General features: G+C 34.0%; 2 protein-coding genes and 1 pseudogene across 2 annotated transcripts; 1 reads left to right on the top strand and 2 right to left on the bottom strand.

Annotated features, from left to right (window-relative positions):
• Nucleotides 1-6329: 6329 nt before the first annotated feature.
• LOC123898289 lies at nt 6330-9392 on the bottom strand. The gene is made up of 6 exons (XM_045949205.1): nt 9027-9392; nt 8812-8903; nt 7816-8078; nt 7467-7554; nt 6734-6800; nt 6330-6639 (listed from the first exon to the last, which is right to left on the bottom strand). The coding sequence occupies exons 1-6, from the start codon at nt 9204-9206 to the stop codon at nt 6586-6588; spliced, it is 744 nt and encodes a 247-aa protein (XP_045805161.1). The 5' UTR covers nt 9207-9392; the 3' UTR covers nt 6330-6585.
• Nucleotides 9393-10492: 1100 nt separating this feature from the next.
• Nucleotides 10493-14575, bottom strand: LOC123898721 (phospholipase D alpha 1-like). The gene is made up of 6 exons (XM_045949735.1): nt 14498-14575; nt 14237-14358; nt 13960-14037; nt 12797-13826; nt 11471-12301; nt 10493-11036 (listed from the first exon to the last, which is right to left on the bottom strand). The coding sequence occupies exons 2-6, from the start codon at nt 14336-14338 to the stop codon at nt 10588-10590; spliced, it is 2490 nt and encodes an 829-aa protein (XP_045805691.1). The 5' UTR covers nt 14339-14358; nt 14498-14575; the 3' UTR covers nt 10493-10587.
• A 2758-nt stretch (nt 14576-17333) lies between these two features.
• On the top strand, nt 17334-24650 carry LOC123899038 (annotated as a pseudogene).
• The last annotated feature ends 1225 nt before the right edge of the window (nt 24651-25875 follow it).

Genomic DNA, 25875 nt, shown 5'->3' with positions numbered 1-25875 from the left:
GCTTGCGGGCCGCCCACGGCCCATTCGGGCTAGCCCATATTTTAATCGGGCTTTGTCGGGCCGGGCTAAAAAGCCCGGAAATAATTCGGGCTAGAATTTTCAAAGGCCGAGCCCGGGAAAAAATCGGGCTTGGCGGGCCGGCCCATTCGGGCTCGCCCATTTTGACAGCTCTAGTTAAAATGTCTACTTTTTCCCCTAAGCTTTCTCCATTTGCCTTATAAAAATATGCCATAAATATTTAGCACTTTTTCTTTTGGTAGAAAAAAAAAAAATGACAAAGATCATTATAAACTCACACATATAAGTCAAAAAGTAGGAGTTCGAACCTCGATCATTAGCACATCTTTAGCAAATCTACATAAATTTAAAAAACCAAATATCACTTAATAAAATATGTATTTGATATCCCTACGTGCTTAGCTCAATTGGTTAGAACATCACATTATATATTCAAGGGTTGAAGTTTGAATCCTGGACACTCCACTTATCCATTTAAGGGTGAATTTTTATTTTATTTTATTTATAATAAGCTGAGAATCGAACCCAGAACTTATGACATACTATCTAAATCTCTAATCATTAGACCAAACATAATTAAGGAATATGAAAAAAGAAAAAAGGTACTTTCAAATATCATTTTGATTCGTGAATGACCCTGAGAAAACTAAAAATGTTTATTATAATAATGAAAAGGTAAAGTAAATATATCTATAATTGATAAAGTATATACTTACCTCTGTAAGTGTCTCGAGGAATGGATTTGTGGAGCTTGAAGTTTTGTGAAAAATTGTGAAAATCACAATTCCACTTTTGCAGTAAGAAAGTTAGGTTGGAGATTTTAAATGTCACGAAATGAAAACGAAGATAGAATGTTAAAGAATATTTCTGAATGAGTTCATCCATAACAAAGTAACAGTGAACGTATAATTTTTTATATGAAAAAAAATCAACGGCATAACAATCAAATAAAAATGTAATTGATTTTGCCACACCAAAACTAAAACTGATAATATACCACCCTGCTAAAATCACAATATTTCATCCAAAAAATGATGAATCGATACTTTTTATATAGACAGTGCATAGGAATAGAAATAATTTAAAAATAAAATCGATCAATTTAAATAAAATACAATGGATTTTTATAGCACACTAAAATACAATGGATTTTTAATGTATTAAACTATGCAACATGCATGAAGTGAATTCGATGGAAATTTTTGCAATCTGAATTTTTAATGCATTAACAGTAAAAAAAAAACTATGTAACATGCATGATGAAAATCGATGGGTTTTTATTTTTGCAACCGATGGAATACGGTGAGTAAGTAGTAAAGAGTGGCTAGTCAAGAATAGAAAAATTAGGCAATATTATTTTAAAGAAACTATGAATGTGGAAAATATTCTAAAAAATTATTTGAAAATAAATAGTAACAATAATTATAAAAGTTAATCAATATTAATAAGATGCATGAATGGCTGATTTTTTTTAAAATCAAAGGTATTTGTGCGCAATTGCGTAGACTAATTTTCTCGAGATAACTGAGATCCATTTAAGGGGTTGATCTCTCCCAACAAATATTTTTTCATACGCAAACCGGTCGGTGATCGAACCCAAGACCAAATCTACAATTTGTGTTGTACTATGTTAGTTGAATGAATGAATTTTTTTTTTGTTAGTAGAATGAATGGATGATATTTTATTAGATACTAGTATTATTTAATTTTTAAAATTTAATATTAATATTTTTTTTTCAAATAAGCAATTTTGTTTATGTCAATTGACCTTTCTTCTTTTAGAAACTCTAGAGGAGAATCTGTTGCCTGCTTTGCTTTGAATTTAGGCATTAAAAATGCTCTTCATGTTGAGCTAATAAGAGTCATTCTTGCTATTGAATGTGTATTTGATAAGCAGTGGAATCAATTATGGATTCAGAGTGATTCTATGTTAGTTTTTTTGGCTCTTAAGTCATATAGTGTTGCGTCTTGACAGTTAAAAAATAGATGGTAGAACTGTTTAGCTAATGTCAGATGAATTTTTTTATATCTCATATCTATAGGGAATGTAATCAATATGCGGATGATATAATAGTCTTTTGTAGAGGCAAGATGTCTGATATTAATGCTTTAAAAAATCTTTTTACTAGATATGATAATTGTTGGTACTTTACCTTTCGTTTACCTAGGAGTTTCGATATTCAAAGGAAGACCAAAAGTTAGATATTTAGATATTCTTATGCCATTGCTGATAAATTTAAGGCAAAACTCGCCTCTCTTCTCTCCATTGTTGGTAGAGCTCAGTTAGTCAGAAAACACTAGTACAAAGATTCAGCTTTTGTTGTAGAGTTATGTGAAACAATGAGGCAATTGAAATTGCTTCAAATCATAACTGGCATAATTTATAGTTGGAATTAGATTCGGTTTTAGTATTACTTGCTTTTTAAATCTTCCGACTTGGTGCCTTGATCATTAATTAACAAGTGGTTCAATTACTCTAGGCTTATTATAAATATGAATTATGTTGTATCATTTTTATAGAGAGGGGAATTTTGCTGATGGGTTTGCAAATCTCGGTCTCACTATAGATAGATTGACTATTTGGTATAGTCATTAGAGAAACTTTTAATTTTAATAGATTAGGTAGACCTAGCTTTAGGTGTACTAATGTTTAAGGAGGTCTTGGCCTAGTCGCCCTCCTTAGTTTTGTATGTCCTCTTTTCCTACTAATATATGAATTTTGAGGTGTTAGTCTTTTGCTGCCCATTTTCATGGTTAAAAAAAATAAATAATCACTGTGCAGATAAGCTTAATTTTTTAGGTTTGTCTGTAAATGAATATACTTGGTGGACTTCACCTCCTATTGGTATTAGAGAGAAGCTCACTAGAAATAGACTTGATCTATCTAATTATAGATTTTGCTAGTTTATTTCGAAGGTTTGGCTAGATCTCCTCTTTTATATCTAACTTTTCTCTTTATCAATATATATTAGCTTTTATAAAAAAAAAAAAAAAATTGACCTTTCTTCTTTATTCATAGAAAAATTCACAATGCCACATCCATGGATTGAAGAATATTAGATAAATAGATTAACGAGGACCATAGACTAGTCTCAAAGAATACCCGCCATATCTTATCCATCCAAACTTTTTTTTTTCTTTCAATTTTACTTAGATAAAATGACAAAGTTATCATAAACCCACACACACAATTGAGAGAGTTAGAATTCGAACTTTAGTCGTTACATCTAGCTTAATAATTTCAGCATTTTTTATCAATTGAGCTGTAACTTATTGACATTTATCTATTCTTTTTGTTTGTTGAATAATTAATTCAGCCGATGAGAGTATGAGAGTATTAGGATTCGAACTTCGATCCCTACATATTAAATGTAATATCCCTATCAAGTTATACTCGCGTGAATATGTTTTGATTTTTTTAACAAGTGTGAAACTTTTTTATTTTTATTTTATAAATTAAGACTAGAAGAGTATAATTTGAGGATTAAATTGTAAAGATAGTTTAGAGACTAATGATGTAATCGTAGAACAAAGTAGCTGGACATAAATAGTACGATAATGAGTTATATTGTCCTCTTAACAACCTTATTATATCCTTACAGGACCCGTGTAAATCGAGGTACAGATTATCTTTGTCTTCTTTTACACAAGAAAAATACAAACAACGATTAACTAATCTATATTTATGTTATGAATAATAATGAGTCGGTTAATAAGCGTTTTGGTCCAATTTGGAGGCTACAGGCTTAAAATTATTCTTCAGTCCTCACTTTCACACCTGTTGTTATGTTATCTGTTTGACTCATCCAAGGTGCTTCTCCCCTTGTTGCCTGCCTCTTAACCAACATCATCACCAAATTAAGCATCCTTAATTTGACACATACACACATTCTCTCATGCAACGTCATGAAACATTAAGTCACTATCACCACTTCAGCACAAATTCTTCGTTCACACCTGGCTATTGACAATTCCACTTTTAGTTAAAAATATTTGTGCTACAAGAATGCATACCAAAACTATGGCAAGTTACAATATTGACTTAGTTTGAGGAAAACTAGACTTGGATGTTGGTCAGCGGAGAGGGGAATTTCATTCAACAAAACATTCATAATACAAGATGGTACGTAATCAAAGCTTTGTTTAACATGCACAAGTTTCTTATGTTGTGCATGGTGGACAAGTGGCCATTTATATTATAATGAATACGAATTTTACAAAATTCATCGTTGGATTGAAAGTTTATATCATATAGATCATTCATAAAAATTTTGAAAATTTTTAAACATCATTTGATATGTTATTGAGACCTATCAAAATTAATGATATTTAATAAAAACTCATAACCGTTAATAAAAACTCATAAACTCTTGGTGACTAGCAAATAACAATGATGTTCTAGCTAACAAATGAGCAACACTGTTGGCTTGTCTCCTAATAAAATTTATCTTCAAGTTTTGTAATAACAATTTCATATATAGCCTTACAAACAAATAAAATAGCACCAAATTCAGTTTTAGAATTGGGATTTTACCGGCGACACCATCTACAACTAGTTTACAATTTAGTTCTAATGATACGTTAGTATAACCCAAATTCTTAATCCAATGTAGTGCTTCCTTCAAGCTTCAACCTTCGGCTTCATGAGGTGGAGAGCTACCTTTCCTCCACATGGTTTGTGCTCTAATGAAATTTCCATGATCGTCTCGAATGCACATACCTGCTCCATAACAATTTCTATCCTTTGACAATAGCAGTGTCAACATTGCACTTAAATGTTCCTTGCTCCGGAGTTGTCCAAATAGGATTATTCATTCCAATTTGATGTCGTCCATCTCTTATAACAACTGCACCAGCAGGGTCGCGCTGCTGTTCTCGCCTTCCAGCTCTGTCGACTGCATAATTGCTATAATTGGCCTCTGCTATCTCAGTTTGCTGCATAACAGCGCACCTGCATGATCATTAATATGTCGCATTGGAATAAACGGTCAACTTCAACTTTTCCAATCAATATGAAACTTAATCTGCACTTGATAGATCTCAACATCTTCCTCATGTGTAAGTTTCTTTGTGTCCAAGATCCATCACCATTCATTTAGTGCAGATCAAACAAACCTTTGATTCACATGATTAAAAAGGTGACACGATCAATGTTAATTTGATAAAATGATCTGAATTATGGCACACATCTACATTTATCCTGCTTTTGATTATTTTGAAAAGAGAAGAAATGATTATTAGGTAATGTCCAAAGGAGCTGGAACTTATCTCAAACTACCGTCTATGAAAAATAAATAAATAAAATAGTTTTTTTTTTATTTATTTTTAAACTACCTTTATAATTCGGGGTATTACAAGTCACATGCATGTGAAATAAAAGTTGATTACAAGTTAGTTGTAAGTTTTACATGCAAATATACTTATGTAATTTGTTCTCATTAGTTAATAGATAAATATTCTAAATTATGAAGAGATATAATAAGTTAATAGGTTCCTTCAAAAAATAATTAGTTAATAGGTAAATATTCTAAATTATGAAGAGATATAGGAGGTCTCACTAAAAAATCATCTTACCAACAATTGTCCCAAAATTATTTAAATAAAATTTTATCTTGAAAATACAAATCAAATACTATCGGTTACATGTTTTTCTACACAGTCAAATAAAACATCATTTTCTACACAGTCATATATTTTAATTCTTTAAACAATCCTCTAATTATATATGTTAGCATTTTTCAATAAAAATGGTTTCATATTATATGCCCTTACTTTTTTAGAACAATCATCCTACGTTTAGAAATTCTTTGCACCTCTTCCGTAGGGTGCCTTATTAAACTATATTGCCACCATCCTTAAACCAGAAAAAGGAGGATTGTGATCCCTCCGGTCGCAAATCATGAAGAGTTTGATCACTAGGAGGATTGTGATCCCTTCGGTCGCAAATCAAATGCCTAATTTCAATAGGATATTTAGACTCAAACCAGGGTTAAAATGTGAGTCGTTCAATTTTGATTGGACGACCTACGATCTGCAACTGCGTCAAATGTGAAGAACAAATATGGTCACATAAAATTAGCATCTGAAAACATAACTTTGTTAATCTTTAGAGTATTCTTACAGCAGCACAGGATAATAAATCACATGTTAATCTTGGAAGCAACAAATACTGGTCCACAGTGTCATTTGAGTGATGGTAAAAAAGAAGAAAAAAAATGTTTCCTTCTAGTGATAACATAACATCTCTTAGGTCAGTTATTGATAACATCATTTTTTAAATAGCAGCACTTGGGAGTGAAGCTTGCATCAGCTGAAACATGAAATTAACTTTGTATTCCCTTTGGTGCAGTGTGGATGATTTGTCCATAAACCAACTTAATAGAAAATCAGAAAGCATCAGACAACTAATGTAATCTTACTACTACATGTAGAACACCCCAGAAAGAAAAAGAAGAAAAAAAAACTACCACAGTTACCCCATTTACAATTATCCAGTAAACATTAGGAGGATGAATACCACACCTTCCCTTCAAAATCTAAAGGGGAATAAAAACCTGTTTAGCCTCCTCAATCATACATGCCCTCTAGTTCCCATATATCAACAAGAAACTCAACCATTTCCTGTCAAGAACAATATTACCATCAGTTACAGTTAGGGAGCATGTGTATCAGAATATGAGTATATAGACAAACAAGTTAGAATGAAAGAACTTACTCCAAGAGGAATGCGCCGAGGGAAAGGCTTGTTGGTCCCAAGTAGAGTCTCATAGGTGGCGTTCCAACTGAGGAACATAAATTTTAAAATTAGAACTTGATAAACATCTTAAAAAGTATTCGATTTGGTCCCAATCATAAGACACAAAAAAAAAACATTAAAACCAACGAACTTATTTATTACTGTAACTTTTTGAATGATTTTCCAAAAATAAGCTCAAGGGAAATTGCTAGACATTAGTTAGGACCGGAGGGAGTAACTTCGAATCAAATGCTATTGCTAAGCTAGAAACCTAGTTTAATTCCCACCACTTCTTGATCAATTTCCCTACTTGTTTTAAGAATGCTGTTGCACCAGATCACATGTTCATTTTTTTACTTGCAGCAGAAGTTTTCTATGGTCTAAACAATGAAATACGCACCTTTTAATCAAAAACCAATGGAAAAATAGAGGGAAGTTTTGTTTGATACTTGTACAATGTAGATTGTAGAAACCCATCGAAAGTGAACAAGCACAGGCAGCAAGCAAAAAAAAAAGAAAAATTGTAGAAACCCATCGAAAGTGAACAAGCACAGGCAGCAAGCAAAAAAAAAAAAATTACACTTACAGGCAAAGACAGAAATGATCAAATGGAAACATATGCAATACTATATACTTTCCTTAGTAATATGTTCATTTTAGAATTCAATACTTGATGCTTCATGCAGAAAGCTTATATTTATATTTTATTTACCTTATTTTGGGTTCTCCAACTTGTGTCTGACGCTCGGACCTTTTATTTCCAACCCAATGTTGCCTCATTTGGTTCCAAAGAAGAAGACCTGCATACATCAAACTTTTGTGTTGTTATTACAAGCAGTTGATAAAGATTCACGAAAATGTAAAAATTACAACAAGGAATACATCCTATAAAATTGAAAGAAGAAAATACAAAGATCACAGAGTATCCTAGTAACTAGTTTTAACTTTAAGTTTCATACACAGCAATCACATATATTTAAAGTGATTCCATCAAGATAAAAGAAACAAAATTTAAAAAGAAGGGTAATAATAGATAAATTAGAATATAACAGCAAACTTGCCATGATTGACAAATTCTGGAGGATCAGTCTGAATGCCATCACTACTTTGAGGATCAGAAGGATGGTTTGACACGGCAATCGACGAGATACTTCTCTGGGACTGAGGTGCCCCGTGATCCAATTCAATAGCACTGCTGCTCCAAAAATCTTCTGATCTGTTGTCTGTGTTCATTGTTTGTGCTTGAGTTTTTTGTCCCTTAGATGCATCGGCTTCACCCATTGAAATAATTACTAGAGGTTTTGAGAAACATCCAAGACAACCTCTGCTCTGTTACAAAGTAGGTTTAACCACAAACATGATTAACACAGTTATTAACTATCATTAATCCACTAACTTGAACTAAAATATGACATTTTTTGAAGAAGCTAAATTAGCCCCCCAAATTGGCACCAGAGAGAATCGAACCTGAGACCTTAAGGAGGAGCACGCTCCCAGATCCCAAGCTAATATCACCCGACCAACTCAAGTGGGTTAAACTAAAATATGACATTGATTACAAAAACTTGAAGTTCCCAAATATGATAAAGAAATAACACCTATCTGCATTAAATTCATGATATTTTCACATAGAAACATAAAATCTGTATTTGCTCTTATGAAGTCTTATAGGGGCAGCACAATTCTGTGTATCATATAATGCCACCAAGACAGTCTCTTACTCACTCTTTGTTGAGTGAAATTGTGAGAGAGATTCACTAAATTTGAGAGTGGGATTGCAAATAAATTTGACCCAATTAGGTCACTTGAATGCAAATATTATAAAGATATGAAATTGATAATTTCCTAAAATTTCCAAAAGTACAAAATCACCTAAAACAAAGTAACCAGTTCTATATGTTCCTTTGATCTTGCTTGCATAAACCCAATTTCTAGGGTAATTATGAAAAATTGGGTAATCTTGATATAAAAGAAAAAAAAGAATCTTTTTTGTGATTACTAGTATGATTTTAGCAAGCAAAGCAAGGAAGGAAATAGTAGAGAAGTGAGTGACTGACCCCATGCAGGCGAGAATCTGATAGAGCCAAGGTGGAAGGAACATATTTATGATTACAGAACCACCACCACCACCACCCAGATCTGTTGTCACCTGAAATTATTATATCAAAGAACAACATAATTATATACAAGAATTTAGTACTAATAAAGAGAATAATTAGTAGTAGTAGTACTATAAAGAATTGAATGAGTAAAAAAAAAAAAAAAATGAAACCTGGAAGATGACATGGTTGCAGTGTGGTTGGGGCGAAATGTTGAAAAGTATAAATATCTTGTGATTGATTGATAATTGGATTGGATAAGATGGATGGACTTTTGTGTTTTCCTTCAGAGATGAGATTGGTGGCCAAAGCAATTGCGTTTGTTTCAGTTCCTTGTCACATTCATCATTCATTCATTCCAGAGAGAGAGAGACACCGCACTCTTTCCTCTTGGCTCCTCAATTGGCCCATAGGATTATAACATTATTTATTTCATATCCAATCAACGTATGACAACTCTTCCTAATATTCCTTACAAAAAAAAGTACTACAGTATAAAAATTAAAAAATCATTAGGATATTTGGAGTTTCTTTTTACCAAGTTTTCACCTCCTATGACTAATTTTTATATGGAACCTATGGGGCACCTAAGAATGTTTTCATTTCAAATTGAGTTTTTTCTATACGCATGAGAAATCGAATATCTGACCACATGCTTAAAAGGATTAAGATTTTTATCATTTGGACCAATATAATCTAGATTCAATGGATGTATTTAGACTAAATTATAGTTTAGATCCATTAATTCTATGATGAATTTTAAAATTAAACTTTTTTTATATATAGGACATGTATGCATGGGCGGATCTACAGCTCAGCCAGCCCGGTAAAATTGAGATTTTTAGAGGTTAGTTTAGGGTAAAATTGATTTTTTTTTCAAAACTGAGATTTTTCAATGCAAAAATTGAGATTTTACTCGGGCTTTATAAATTTTTTGGCTCTGCCACTGCATGTATGCATTTGACTTTTTTTCTTGTTTACAATGAGTTAAGAATCGAACTCATCACTTCATGCACACTACCCAAACTTCTTACTACTAAATCAAACCTAATGACTTGTATTTGACTTCAAGTAGCTTATAATGTATATTTTTTTCCCAATATTTATAAATTAATTCAACTACTAATTTTATTAAGCAGTACAAATTCAACCATTTAACTTATCAATTATCGTTATAAAGTCATATGCTATAAGGTTTTTTTACATATAAGTTATTTGCTATAAATTTATAGAGCTATTCACTAATTTTTGACCTACAAGAGCCCAATAACATGATTTCTAAAAAAAATTGGAAAAATAAGAGAACTGCTAGGAACGTGATGCAGTATATTTTCACAATTTTAGTTTAAATTAGGAGTGATTTCTGTTTCAAAAAATAAATAAATAGGAGTTACTTTAGTTTTTTTAAGGTAATTGCGTTTCTCTAAAGAAAAACTAGTTTTAACTTTTAAACATTAAACTGTCACTTAATATTTTCTAACTCTGATTTTATATTCAGCTTTTATCGTACTAGGGGTTTGTGATATATAGCTTTAGGAAAATATTGAACCTCCATGTGATAAATACATCAAACATTACTTAAAGACAATGTGTTATGTGTTACTTAAATATTAAATAGTAATAAATTAAATGGTAATTATTTATGTGAATGCACACTCAATTTTCAATATGTAATTACATGTTTCAACTTTTCAATGTTTTATCTCAAGCTATGTTACACATATAAGTTCCTGTTTAGGTGGTGAGAATTGGAGGAAGGTAATCAGATTTTGAACCCAAAATCCTAGCCTTAGTATCAGGAAAACATTCAAATCCTGGAAGAGTTGTTATGGCTCCATTATTAGTTACTTCTATTGGATATCTCATGAGGTGATGAAATGAATACTTGTATTCCTCAAATGTATCCTTTGAGTATATGTCCCAATTGGTCCCAGCAAAACGATTCACAAGATTGATGCAGTTCAAACTTTCTGGATTATCAAAGTGGCTTGTATCACCAATATCTCCAAGGTGCTCATACCATAGTGATCTTCTGAATGCATATATTTGTCCTTTTGGTGGCCTATTATTGGATGCTATATGGTTTGGTTGGAATGCACCTATTGCAATCTCACTGTCTCTAGCTCCATCCATTGATCTTTGGTTTATGTTTGCAGAACCAATGATTATGTATTCATCATCAACTGAATCAAGCAGCAAAGAAAAGTCACAAGAGTTTGTTAATTCTTGACCAAATAGGGTAGGAAATAATGAAGCAGCATAATCAAACGTAAAGACAGAAACTTGTTGCACAAGGTAACCTAAAAACAGTCGTACTGGTCCCGTAAGTGCAACACAGATGTTAGACTGTGAGGACATTTGATATGTTGGGGTGCGGGATCAAACCCGCAATACCCTATTCTCGCCACTTAGTGTGTGTGAGTTTTGTCCTCTACGCACGTTGACACACAAAAAACAACGTTGTCCTGAGTTGTCGGTTCAGTGGTAAAGACTTGGCTTGTAACCTCAAGAGGCATAGTTCAAATCTCCTCGAGGTTGTAAAATGACTATTAGTGTCAATTCAGTTAATGATAATAAATGTTAAACCAAGTGATGTATAGTATGTTCGATCCCTTACCTATCATCATTTTGGCATGAACATATATCATGAATCTTCTAGAATTTTGTGCTCTACTATAATCACTGTCAGGTTCAGGTTTTTCTGTAGGAGTATATTCATTATTTTTCTTACTTTCTCTGTTTCCAAGGCAAAAGAATGTCAAGTACTCTCTTAGGTTGTTGCCTCTGATTCCTTTTCTTTGAAGAGCTTCCGCAATATCAGAATACATCATTTCCATAGTCCTTCTCTGCCAATCTAATATAGCCTGAACTGAAGCACTTTCAGGTATACCTTCTGGCCACATTGGAATGACAATGTACACAGAAAATCTCTCTCCAGCTTCAATCTTGCTAACAATCTTCAATGAAAGTTCCTTTGGTATAAGATGCAAAGCACCAATATCCTCAACTTTAATATCAGATGATTTCCAACTATATGAACTCCCGAGAAAATACTGATTTTCTATGTAGATGAAGTTTTTCGCTCGTCGAATGGCGTTTATGTAGGCATCTTGAATGCTTCTATCAATGATGTTATCTTTTCCACTAACAAGACCTTTTTCACAAGCTTCTCTTGGATCTTGAGGGAAGCCTGAAGCAGCACCACCATCGATCGATCTAAACAACTGAACATTCCATTTGTTGTTTTCATTGGTCGTTGCAACATTCGGTACACGAGCAATACCATATTCACTAAGCATGCTTGAAGGGACTGGGACATTCTTATTCCCAACTTGCTTTTCCCACCTTTGCTCAAAATTGCATAACACATCCCATGCAACAGGTCCTTCTAGCTTACAATGAATGTCATGCCATGGCTCTCTAGGACCACCTTTCTTAATAGAAGCACCTGTTGGACATAGACCTTTTTCAATTAGTAGCTTTAATTTTTTATTCAATTATGTGGACATGTATCTTCATCAATTAGGAGCTTTAATTTTTTAATTCGATAATTAATTGATATGGAATAATGAAAACTCTAATTCGCCATCACACTAAATCTAGACTATGATCAGACATAACACACATTGCATCTTCTTTCAATCTAAAGAACTTCTAAGACATAAGTAATTTCGGTTCAGAAAGAACCACAGGCCAATGATTGTTCATCACCGCATCTCTCTTTGTGTTTCAGGATTAACGCCGAAAGACTATTGGCAAATGATTCATGTTTTTCGATTATCTTCGACTAACCAACTTACGTAAATCCTGAAGTTATCTGTATGCATGCTCATATATTTATTTGGCTTACGCACTAACATATGATTATAATATATCAACTAATCAACCTATGTATCTAGCATGTCTTGCAATTTATGTTATAAATTATAAAATTAATTCAAACCTGGGAAGTTTGGTTGATGAAAATCATCATGATGGACTGTATTCAAAGTTGAAAACAAAGGATGTTCCATAGTATCATATCTTCCATCACACAAATCAATCCCACCAACAAAACTTGTGATTGTTCTCTTATTCCGTTGTCCAGAACCAACAATTCTACTGTCAACAATTATAGTCTTTTGATGATGAGTGAACATGGTTGAAATTTCAAAACCTTGAACTATACTTCTTCCATGACCAGGATTACGCGGACACAAAACACAATGAACATTTGTGTTTCTAAAATATTGTCCAGTTTCTTGATCATGAGTTTCCATCAAACCATCTTTCTTAAAATCAGGAACAGAAGTCCTATCATCCCAAACAAGCATAAGAACATTAACACCTTCATTGGCTTTCTTCTTAAGAAGCTCTCCAAGTGTGATGCTTGTTCTTGTTGACTTGTTTAAGTCCCTAATCAAGGTTATTTCAGTGTAAACAGACCAACCAGTTATGCAAATAAAATGCTTAGCATCATTAATTGCACTGTAAATATCTTCCCAACATTTTCCTGGCACGTAACTTTCTACTCCGTCCAATGGAATATGCGGAATAGAACCATCTATAACATGTGCATCTTGGTAAAGAGTGATTTGGCAACCATTATTTTGTTTAAAGAAAGTGTGAGGAACTCCTTGAAATTGTGGACTCTTTAGTCCTTGTGACCAGTTTGGATCATTTTTAACATGTGAGAATTGAATTTGAACATGGATTTTGGAACCACCTTGTATTGGACGATGTTCCACATCCAATATTTGAATCCATGTGTTTACTATGTTGCCCTTTATGACTTGTTCAACTGGAACATAAGCTCTACCAATTAGTGTTGCTCCAATGGGGTTATCTTGTTTAACCGTGAATATGATATTGGAGATTGAATGAGCAGAATAAATGTGAAAGTTTTCATTCCATTTCGGGTTATCTATCATTCTAGTTCTTCCAACTCGCGCCTTGTCTAAATCAACTGTTGCATACAGACCCATCCCAATAATCTGCGAAACGTTTTTACATTTTATTATTGGCTTAGAAAAATAATGAAGTATGTTTCTTACCTAAAATTACATTACATATTATATAGTAAATAGTAAATAAGGAAATAAAATAGTATGTGAAAATATAAGATACCTCGGCCGGCTGGCATTGACACATAAAACAATTCTTGAGTTGTGACAGAATTTTCTTCCCCGTACTTGTACATGTTCCCTTGTTTACAAAATTTGAACATATATAGAATAAGATTTTATTTTTCTCTTTCTCTAGAGATTAGACTATACTATAATGCAATTTTAGATTTCACATGTACAAAATATAGGAACACTTTGAAATTGAGAAGCTTTAATCAATCTACTTAATATGAAATTGGAAAAAATTAGCATAGAGACAGTGTTGTGATTAAGGGCACCTTGTTGCAGAGATTGAAATTGCATCCGGGAAGAGTTTGAGTTTGTAGCGTATCAACCTCATATATAGTCACATCGAGCCTCCCGTGTAGCAACTGCACCATCACGTTCGCTTATGTTCTTGCTGCGCGCAATAAAAATAAGTGTCATAGATATGCAATGTGTTATGTATGTACTATGTAGCATATTTTATGGAATGACTAGAATATAAAATGACATGACAGTTAAAGCAAAAGTGAAATTTTTATGTAGATGTAGCTTACATGGGAATGGAGGTTGAGGAGAGAAAATGTTGATGATGATGGTGATGGTGATGGTGATGTTGTCCTTATGATGAAGGCATTGGTTTGAATTGCATTGGTACATTTATAGGCCTTTGGAGAATGAAGATGGACAAGGAGAGGGGAGAATCTGATCCATGTATTGTCTTAAACTCTTAATTCAAGCAAGAGATGTTTACATAAGATTTATAAGTTGAAAGGGAGATTCCTTTAATTCATACTTTCTCAAGCATATTGGAATTAGTTCTCAACTTGAGTTTCAAGAAAGATATATGTATTCACCTAAGTTCTAAGGGCCATGCTAAGGCCAACATTATTCAATTATCTGTACATTTTTTTGCCGGGTCCCCCATCAATTTTCAAGCACCAAAATCACCATTATAATAAGGAATTGGATTTTCCTTCGTAATTGCGTCCAGTTGAAATTGAGATTCATTACTGCGTGAACTGTGTTGCGTGTGTGAAAGTTCAACAACAATTGTCTAAAATATAAAAATAATATGGTCCATCGAGCCTTATGAAAACAAAAATTTATTCTGTTTTATTTTATCCATGCTTATTTTTGCAAATCAACGGACATTTATTGTAACGAGTGAAAATCTAAATTCAAGTAACTAACCCACAAAGAGTAATTAGGTTGTATTTGACCCTACTTTTTTAAGACTTAAAAGCTGCTTTAAGAATAAAGTTAAAAATAAAAAAATTTAAAGTTAAAGTTATTTGGTATTTATTATTTTTTTTCAACTTAATTATCACTTTTAAATTAATATCATAAATTTATTTTAAGTTACTTATATTGTGTTTCCTTTATTACAAAAAAAATGCTTTTTATTTTAAGAACTTTATCGAAATTATGTTTGACTCCACTTCTCCTTAAAAGAAGTAGCGAAGTAAAAAAATAAGTAGCGCCCGTTGCCATCCCTATTTATCGGGACAGTTCGATCTCCAGCAACTGCAATCGAAATGAGGGTGAAACTACTTGATGTGGAACTGACTCCCGAACTAGATTAGGCGATCCAATCGGCCATATACCAAAGGTGAAAACAAAAAATAAAAATAAAAATTTATTTATCGGGCCTTCAATCGCATTACTTTTTTCAATTACTCTGCACCAATCGACAAGAGAGGCAGGCCCGTGCAAAACAACAACAAATCTGATTTTCTTCGCCGTTACTACGTAGTAGAAGATGATGAAGAGGAGAATGATAAAGGAACATACTCAGAATCAGAAGAAGAAGAAGAAAAAGAGACTAATGAATCAAATTCTACTACTACGGATGAAGAAGAAGAAGATACAGACACTTTAGTATGACCCTTTGTTTTGTTCTTTTGTTTTTTAGTTTTGTTCTTTTGTTTTTTAGTCTATGCAAAATAAATTGGTTTTCATTTTAAAAATTCAAAAAATGTAGTTATGTATTCAGACTATTGAAATTCAACGGTTTTTTTTTAAGTTTGACGTACGTTCAATTGAAGTTATCAGAAAAAGTATCAAACGGTTTTGAATTTTTATAAAAATTTGTGGCGTTGATTTACTCAATAAGGTCTTTGAATTCAACGGTTGGATTGAAGAAATATAATGTTGATATCGAGTTATTTAGCGGGGTAATGAAGACTTACTCCTGGAGTGAACGGATCCCTCCTTATCTATCTAACTAGTCGAATTAGTTCACACTAAAGTTCTTCAAGAAGTAGATAATTTTGAATAATATTCATCCAACATGTATTAAATCAATTTTTTACTTTTTGAATAAAGAAATGTTAATTTAAATAATATTAGTGGGATATATATATTTTTTGTCTCTAACCTAGTAAACTTCAAGTTTAGTTCTTATTTTATTTTTATTTATTTTTTTGTCTTACAATATTTTTATGGACTCAATTTTAGTCTATATATGTTATTAAGTCATTATGTATTTTTGAATGTATTTTTTGCATGCATATTTAGAAAATTATAAAATGATCATCCACAAATGAGTTCAAAATTTTATTTCAATGTCTTGTTTTCCTTAATTATCTCACATTAAAAAAATCTAAATTTTAGTAAATGAACTTTTTATAATATTTTAAATATGTCTAAAAAAATTATTCAAAAATTTAAAAGTTCAAGATTAATTAAACTAATTTGTTTTTAGTATTAATCCTCTGATTCTCAGAAAAAATGTGACCTTGATAATTCAAATTTTGGCCGCTAATGTATGACCAATAAGGGCTCGTTTGGATTAGCTTATTTTTTAGCTTACGCAAACATGTTATGTAATATAAATTATGTTTTATGTTATTTTATAAGTTCACACTAGTGAAAAATATATTTTTATAAGTTATTTTATCATAAATTACTTTAACAAACTTATAATAATACATAAAAATTACATAATTTGTTTGCATAAGCTCAAAAATAAGCTAATTCAAACGAGGCCGAAGTATAACTAATTTGGTTTTAGTAGAGACTTAAATTTCTTGAAGAAAAATTTTGTTGACACTAAAAATATATTTATCCCTAAAAATGTTGATAAGAAAAGCCTCAAATGAAAAAATAGCTGCAACGGAAATGGGAAATGGTTAGTTATATTTTTGATTGGTGTTCACGTTTATTTTCATTTCAGTTCAAATACTTTCATTTTCCCTCTCTTAATAGAACTAGTTTATTTTTAGATCAGATATTTTTTATCTTCAAAACTGATCTAAACCAAACCGTAAATGAGATTTTCTATCACAATGAAAAACGAGAAAGAAGGCAAAACTCATTTGTGCAATGCATTAAATGAGATTGAGGGGGGACAATTCAACATTCATTGTCATCATCATATGATATGGCTCCCCTCCCCAACTTTATCATTGCAATCTCATTTTTTTTATAAGGTCTCATGTGATTCAATTCATGGTTACAACTAAGACTTTGTCTAATGAAAGTATGAATTGGTTTATATATGAGAAAGTTTGGTGAACAAAAAAATATCATATGAATGATTACCTAACCAGTAACCACCACATGCTTACCAAACAATATAGGTTATTTTCTTCTCTTATAAATATGTAGTATATCACAAAAAAGGAAAGGCAAATCAGTGAGCCATGGAGTACCAAACACTTGTACTAGGAACTATCTTTGTAAGTGCAACCATTCTCATCTTCATTTTTAGAAAGTTATACCAAACCCAAAATAATTCTACAAAACTTCCACCAGGGCCACACCCACTTCCCATTCTAGGAAACATCTTAGAACTTGGCAAAAACCCACACAAAACTCTCTCAAATTTATGGACCAATCATGACACTAAAACTAGGAACCATAACAACCATAGTAATCTCATCACCACAACTAGCCAAACAAGTCTTACATGAAAATTCCCAAATATTTTCTAATAGGACAATCCCTCACGCTGTCTATGCAACTGAACATAACAAATTCTCAATGTCATGGCTACACCCCCTAACAACATCATGGAAGAAACTTAGGAGAGTTTGTGCTACAAAAGTATTCTCTCCAAAACATCTTGATTCCACAAAAGTCATTAGACAACAAAAGTTGAAAGAATTATTGGATTATGTGAATGGAAAATGCAACAAAGGTGAGGTTTTTGACATTGGTAAAGCTGTTTTTATAACTATGCTTAATTCAATTTCAAACACTTTGTTCTCTAAGGATTTGTCTCATATCACACATGATGAAAAGTCTCAAGAGTTTAAAAATATTGTTTGGGGTATCATGGAAGAAGTTGGTAGGCCTAATATTTCAGATTTCTTTCCAATTCTTCGTCCATTAGATCCACAAGGTTTGTATGGAAGGATGACCAATCATATGAAAAAGTTGTGCGAGATTTTTGATGGAATTATTGAAGATAGAATTTGTTCAAGAGCTTCCAAAGTTGATTATGAGGTTTGCAATGATGTGTTAGATTCACTTCTAAACAATATTGGAGACACTAATTCTGAATTGAGCCGCAATGAAATGGTGCATTTGTTAATGGTTAGTATTATTTTTTCGATAATTAAATTTTTATAAATCATAATCTAAAAATAGAGTAAAAGGTTTGTTTAAGGTTCAATTTAAAAATTAAAATAAACAAATGAATGCAACTTAAGAGTTTGTTTATAGGTTTTTAAGTTAAGAAAACAAAATCAATTCTAATTGTTACAAATTTTCTTCAAACTATAAAAGAAAACAATCAACAATCAACGAGAATTAACCACAAAACAAATCCATAAGTGATATCTTCAAACTAACTTTTACTCTAGTTACAAATTTATTTACGGGGCTAATTGTTATTGGTTGTTGGATAAATTACTCATAATTATTTTAAGTGTACCCTAGAAAAAAGGCAACTTAGTTGTAAAATTGAGAAATTTTGTTTCTATGAATAATTTTTAGTATTTTACTTCATTGCATGGTTTCGCTAATATAATGTGTTAAATATTTGATGTTCTATATAATAGGATTTATTTGTTGGTGGGATTGACACATCTTCAAATACAATTGAATGGATTATGGCTGAGTTATTACATCACCCCGAAAAATTAACAAAAGCAAAAAAAGAATTATGTGAAGCAATTGGCAAAGATGAAACAATTGAAGAATCACATATTTCCAACTGTTGAGTATGGTTCATATATGCATCAGGGTATTTTCGACATTCTCTTGTTATTATATATACCGCTTGTAACACTGAAACCCTAATTCATTCTTTCATCTAATAGAAACGAGCTGTAGCGAATTCTGCAGCCGGAGACGTACCTAAGGGGAACTCCGTTATCAAACTTCTTGTGTTCTTATTGTTTGCAATTTCGTTATTATTACCTTCTGTTACTATTTGTGCACAACAATTGGTATCAGTGATGACGCTTAATCCTGCGAAATTCGAAGTGGCAAGGTTCGACGGGACGGGCAATTTCGGATTATGGCAGAGAAGGGTTAAGGATCTGTTGGCGCAACAGAGTCTACAGAAGGCGTTGCGCGAGACGAAGCTGGCAGACATGGACGACACCGACTGGACAGAGATGAAGGAGAAGGCTGCGGGTTTGATACGCTTGTGCGTTTCAGACGAGGTCATGCATCATATCCTTGATCTAACAACTCCGAAGGAAGTTTGGGATAAATTGGAGAGTCAGTACATGGAGAAATCGCTTATGAACAAGTTGTACGCGAAAAAACGGTTGTACAGTCTCAAGATGGAGGAAGGATCAAATTTGCAACAACACGTCAACGTCTTCCAAAACATTCTCACCGATCTGACGAGGCTTGGGGTTCAGATGGACGATGAAGACAAGGCAATCATACTGTTGTGCTCGTTACCAGAGTCATACGACCACTTGGTGACTACCCTTACTTACGGTAAAGAGTCTATTACTCTCGCTTCGATTAGTTCTGCACTGTTGTCTCATAATCAAAGGAGGCATAACACAGAGGGCGGTAGTCAAGGCGACGGTTTGTATGTGAAGGGCGGTTCAGATCGTGGACGGAACAAGGGTAACACAGGTCCTGCAAAGAAGAGGAATAAATCTAAGAACAGGAAAACAGCAGAGTGCTACGGTTGCAAACAGATTGGCCATTGGAAGAGGGATTGTCCAAACAGAAAGCAAGGGGCATCAACTTCAGCCAATATAGTTCAAACTGATGACTCTGGCAGTGAGGGAGACTTACTTTGTGTTTCATCTAGCAAGTGCACAGATGCGTGGATTCTTGATTCTGGTTGCTCCTATCATATGACGCCGAATCGGGAGTGGTTCACTACATTCAGGTCAGGCAGTTTTGGTTTTGTTTATTTGGGTGATGATAAAGCTTGTGCTATCACTGGAATAGGGCAGATTAAAATTGCTATGGATGATGGTGGTGTGCGGACACTGAATGATGTTCGATATATTCCAGAATTGAGAAAGAACTTGATCTCCTTAGGTACTCTACAGGCACATGGTTACTCATACAGGTCTGATGGAGATAGGGATATCTTGAAGGTTAGCAAGGGTGCATTGACAGTGATGAGAGCAAAGAGGACTGCAGGTAACATCTACAAGCTGTTGGGGCATACTGTTGTAGGTGATGTTGCGTCGGTTGAGTCTAATAATGATGCAACAAAACTCTGGCATCTGCGTTTGGGTCATCTCAGTGAACGTGGGATGATAGAACTTCATAAGAGGAGTCTGTTGAAGGGTGTTCGTAGCTGCAAAATGGATTTATGCAAATATTGTGTTCTTGGGAAACAGTGTCGTGTTCGGTTCAAACCTGGGAAACACAAAACAGAAGGGATTCTTGATTATGTACATTCTGACGTGTGGGGACCAACTAGAGAAGCATCCATGGGAGGGTCAAGGTACTTTGTCACTTTTACTGATGATTTTTCTCGCAAGCTTTGGGTTTATTTCATGAAGCACAAATCTGAAGTCTTTTCAAAGTTCAAATTGTGGAAGGCAGAGGTAGAGAATCAGACAGGCAGAAAAATCAAGTATCTACGGTCAGATAATGGGACAGAGTACACCGATTCACAGTTTTAGAAATTTTGTGAGCAACATGGTATTCAGAGGCATTTTTCAATTCGCAAGACACCGCAACAGAATGGTGTTGCAGAAAGGATGAACAGGTCTTTAACTGAAAGGGCAAGATGTCTACGGTTGAATGCAGGACTCTCAAAAGGTTTCTGGGCAGAGGCAATTAACATGGCGTGCTATCTTATTAACAGGTCACCACGGGCTTCTTTGGAGGGGAAAGTCGCAGAGGAGGTATGGACAGGTAAACCCATTGATCTTAACAATTTAAGGATTTTTGGGTGTCCAGCTTTTGTGCATATATCCAGTGAAGATCGATCCAAACTTGATCCAAAGTCGAAGAAGTGTGTCTTCGTCGGTTACTCTAAAGGTGTGAAGGGGTTTAAGTTATGGGATCCGGTTTCAAAGAAGATGGTTCTGAGTCGAGATGTTGTTTTTGATGAGCAATTTATGTTGAAACAACCCGAAGTGACAGAATCAGCAGGAGGAAGTCCTAACAAAGAAGCCATTCAGGTAGAAATTGAGCCGACACCAACCAATAACATATCACAGGTACATCAACAACCACCTGAAACTACAACAACTAATAATGACACTGAAGTTTTAGGTGGAGCAACTGAAGATTTAGCTGGAGAAAATGATTATCAGCTTGTCCGTGATAGAGAACGACGCTCCGTTAAGCCACAAGAAAGATATGGGTACGAAGACTTGGCAGCATATGCACTTCTTACTAGTTCTGGAGATCCTTCCACATTTCGAGAGGCTATGGCCAGTCAGGAGAAAGAAAGGTGGATGGGTGCTATGATGGAAGAAATGGAGTCGTTACAGAAAAATCAGACATGGGAGCTTGTTCAGCTTCCTAAGGGCAAGAGGGCTATCGGTTGCAAGTGGGTGTACAAGAGAAAACCAGCAGTAACAGAAAAAGAAGGGGAAAAGTTCAAGGCTCGTCTTGTAGCAAAGGGGTACTCACAGCAGAAAGGGATTGATTATGATGAGATTTTCTCTCCGGTCGTTAGACATACTTCTATCAGGGCAGTGTTAGCCTTGGTAGCCAGCCGAGACATGCATTTAGAACAGATGGATGTGAAGACAGCATTCCTTCATGGTAATCTAGATGAGCAAATTTACATGGAGCAGCCAGAGGGTTTCAGTGACACTGGAAAAGGCCGACTAGTTTGTAAATTGAAGAGGTCTCTATATGGTCTAAAGCAATCTCCCAGGCAGTGGTACAAGCGGTTTGATTCCTACATGCTTCAGATTGGCTACAAGCGGTGTGAGTATGACTGTTGTGTCTATGTCAGGAGCCTTGATGATGGCTCTTTTATTTTTCTGTTACTTTATGTTGATGATATGTTAATTGCTGCTAACCATTTACATGATGTAAATGAACTGAAAATTTTGTTGGGTAAAGAATTTGACATGAAAGACTTAGGTGCTGCTAAGAGGATTCTTGGGATGGAAATTCACAGGGACAAGGGAGCTAGAAAATTGTGGCTCTCTCAGAAAAGCTATGTTGAAAAGGTACTAAACAGGTTTGACATGAGTAATTCGAAAGCTGTGAGCACTCCATTGGCGAATCACTTTAAACTTACATTGGATCAGTGTCCGAAGTCAGATTCAGAAATTGAGTATATGTCAAAGGTTCCTTATGGCAGTGCTGTTGGTTGTTTAATGTATGCTATGGTCTGTACAAGGCCAGATTTGGCACAAGCTGTAAGTCAAGTTTGCAAGTTTATGTCTAAGCCAGGAAAGCATCATTGGGAAGCAGTCAAATGGATTTTCAGGTACTTGAAAGGTACAACAGGTCATGGTATCATGTTTAGCAGTGAAAAGGGTAATCCTTCAGTTGTAGGATATGTTGATTCAGACTACGCCAGTGATATGGATGACAGGAGGTCTACTACAGGTTATGTGTTTACTCTTGCAGGAGGACCTATTTGTTGGAAATCGTCAGTTCAATCTATAGTGGCTATGTCAACAACTGAAGCAGAGTACATGGCAGTAGCTGAAGCTGCCAAAGAGGCCTTATGGCTTACAGGATTAGTGAAGGAATTGGGTGTTGAGCAAGGTGGAGTTCAACTGCATTGTGATAGTCAGAGTGCCATTTACTTGGCCAAGAATCAAGTGTATCATGCCAGAACTAAGCATATTGATGTGAGGTTTCACAAGATCAGAGAGCTACTTACAACTGGACAGATATTACTTGAGAAGGTTCATACTTCAGAGAATGCAGCTGACATGTTGACCAAGCCAGTCACCAGTGACAAGTTCAAGCATTGCTTGGACTTGTTACATGTTTCTCAGTGTTAAGAAGGAAACGACCCCCCCTAGCGCTAAGGATGCGGATGTCATACAGAGGTTCTTCATATGGGTTTGATATTCACCAAGGTGGAGATTGTTGAGTATGGTTCATATATGCATCAGGAAGAGGCTGGGGGCGGCCCGGAGCTGATGTTTTGGGGGCGATAGGGGGGTGCGGGGGGCGATAGCCCCCCGCGGTATGGTACAAGGGTATTTTCGACATTCTCTTGTTATTATATATACCGCTTGTAACACTGAAACCCTAATTCATTCTTTCATCTAATAGAAACGAGCTGTAGCGAATTCTGCAGCCGGAGACGTACCTAAGGGGAACTCCGTTATCAAACTTCTTGTGTTCTTATTGTTTGCAATTTTGTTATTATTACCTTCTGTTACTATTTGTGCACAACACCAACTTACCTTTCTTACAAGCAATTGTGAAGGAGACATTTCGATTACACCCTCCAGCTCCATTATTGATACCCCACAAATGTGATGAAAATGTATACATATTAGGCTTCTATGTGCCAAAAAATGCCCAAGTGTTAGTCAATGTGTGGGCCATGGGAAGAGATCCAACCATTTGGAAAAATCCAAATATGTTCATACCAGAAAGATTTTTAGAGTGTGATATTAATTATATGGGTAAAAATTTTGAGCTTATCCCCTTTGGGGCAGGCAAAAGAATTTGTCCAGGATTGCCGTTTGCTTATAGGGTTGTGCATTTAATTGTGGCATCCCTTTTACACAATTTTGAATGGACACTGGCCGATGGGCTAATGTCAAAAGACATGAATATGGATGAACAATTTGGATTAACCTTAAAGAGGGTCCAACCTCTTCGAGTTCAAGCTAAATAAGTCAAACATGGTTGATTATATAAGAGTAATGTTGCTCATGCTATATGTACGTGGTTGTCGTTGGTGTGCTTTTGGGTGGTGGTTGTCGTTGCCTCCACTGCGACAGTGACTTAGATGGGCCATAAATGGTATTTTCGCATGTTGTGATTGTCACATCGAGTTGTTGACTTTTGGTTCTATATCACGTTGGCGGTCGACCTCAATGCCATTCTAAATTGTTTGAGTTCGTTTGGACTCGGCTCTCTAATTATTACTTGTGTGTGTCCGCGCATCACTATTTTTTTGCAATTTGGTTTCAGGTTCATGCACGGGACCGCCCAATTGTATCTGGTGATGTGTGAATGTTCACTTATTGTTTTGATACCTTTTGGGTTGGATTGTAAAACACTTTGCGTTTATTTTGGTTTACTTTACTGGTGATCAGGCTATATGTCCCCCATAGTGTCTTTTGTAACTTTTTTATTTTATTTTAATCTATCTAATATAGTTAGATGGTTTCATCTGCTCCTTTTGCTTAAAAAAATTAAATAAAACAAATCCTAAAATCATAAATTTCATCACAAAATATATATTCTTTAATCCATTTTTTTAAATTTTATGGAAAATCACATTATAAACAAAAATTCATCCTAATGATGTTTCCTTTGGCATAAGGTCCTATTTACGGTATAGAGGACCTTTAATTTTGTGTCTTTTAGTAGTCACGATGACATTATTACATATTACGTACATTAAAGTATAAAACTGACGAAATTCTGGTTACTGACTTGCTACAGCCGTAACACAACACTACGGGCCGTAGTAGGCTCTTGGCACAAACTAGTTAGTTTTTGACATGCCTGCTACGACCGTAGGCAGCTACGAGCCATAGCAGGCCCATGATTAATGAGAATGTTTTTTTATGTGCTTTGGCTTTTTGCGACGGTTTCTTGACAATTTTGTAACACCCAAACTTGATTTCCATTAATTTCCACTATTTCATCATTAAGGGAAGCATTCCACTATCATAATCTAAGTCTTGGACTTAAAGACACCATTATTTGCATCAATTCCACTATTTTCTTCATTTTTCAAGGATTTATACCTAATAATAAAAAAGAAACAAAAATAACTAAAATATTGGCTATGTTTTATAAAATAATTTTATTATTATTATTATTATTATTATTATTATTATTATTATTCTTTAGAAAAAATGAGACATTCATTGATAGCGTAAAATAATTTTATATGTTATCGGTTATCCAATATCAATCATGTATTCCGTCAAATCACCCGAGTATCCCCCACTTTAATGATGTGATGTGGAGGAATAACTTATTTTTATTGAATGTTTATGTAAAACCATTATACAATGCGTCACATGTCCATTAAACTTTATTAAGCATAGTTTTGGTCCCATATTTTTACTATTTTGAGGAATTGGTTTCCCTATTTTAAAATTTGATAGTTTTAGTCGATCAATCAAATATTTTGTTTAAAATACAGTGATACCACATGTTTTAAATTAATTTTATAAATGAATTTTCTTACAATTTTATTAGTTAGTATTTTTTTCATCATCAAATTATATACCACGTCGTTTAAAACATATCACATTATCAATTTTGAACAAAATATTTGAGGGATGGATTAAACTGTCAAATTTTAAAATAATGGAACCAATTATACAAAATAGTGAAAATATGAGAATTAAGACACTGTTTGGTAAGTCCAAAAAGC

This window comes from Trifolium pratense, linkage group LG7 (assembly GCF_020283565.1).
Source record: "Trifolium pratense cultivar HEN17-A07 linkage group LG7, ARS_RC_1.1, whole genome shotgun sequence".
NCBI lineage: Eukaryota > Viridiplantae > Streptophyta > Magnoliopsida > Fabales > Fabaceae > Trifolium > Trifolium pratense.
The sequence above is the reverse complement of the archived record's forward strand: the minus strand, read 5'-3'. Positions and strand labels throughout refer to the sequence as shown.

Coding starts and splice junctions, on each gene's coding strand:
- LOC123898289 (XM_045949205.1), bottom strand. CDS start 9,206: ATGAATGATGAATGTGACAAGGAACTGAAACAAACGCAATTGCTTTGG. Junction 8,904..9,026: donor GCAACCATGTCATCTTCCAG/GTTTCATTTTTT, acceptor TAATAATTTCAG/GTGACAACAGATCTGGGTGG. Junction 7,555..7,815: donor TCCAGAATTTGTCAATCATG/GCAAGTTTGCTG, acceptor TGATGTATGCAG/GTCTTCTTCTTTGGAACCAA.
- LOC123898721 (XM_045949735.1), bottom strand. CDS start 14,338: ATGGTGCAGTTGCTACACGGGAGGCTCGATGTGACTATATATGAGGTT. Junction 14,038..14,236: donor ATTTCAATCTCTGCAACAAG/GTGCCCTTAATC, acceptor TTTGTAAACAAG/GGAACATGTACAAGTACGGG. Junction 13,827..13,959: donor GTCAATGCCAGCCGGCCGAG/GTATCTTATATT, acceptor AACGTTTCGCAG/ATTATTGGGATGGGTCTGTA.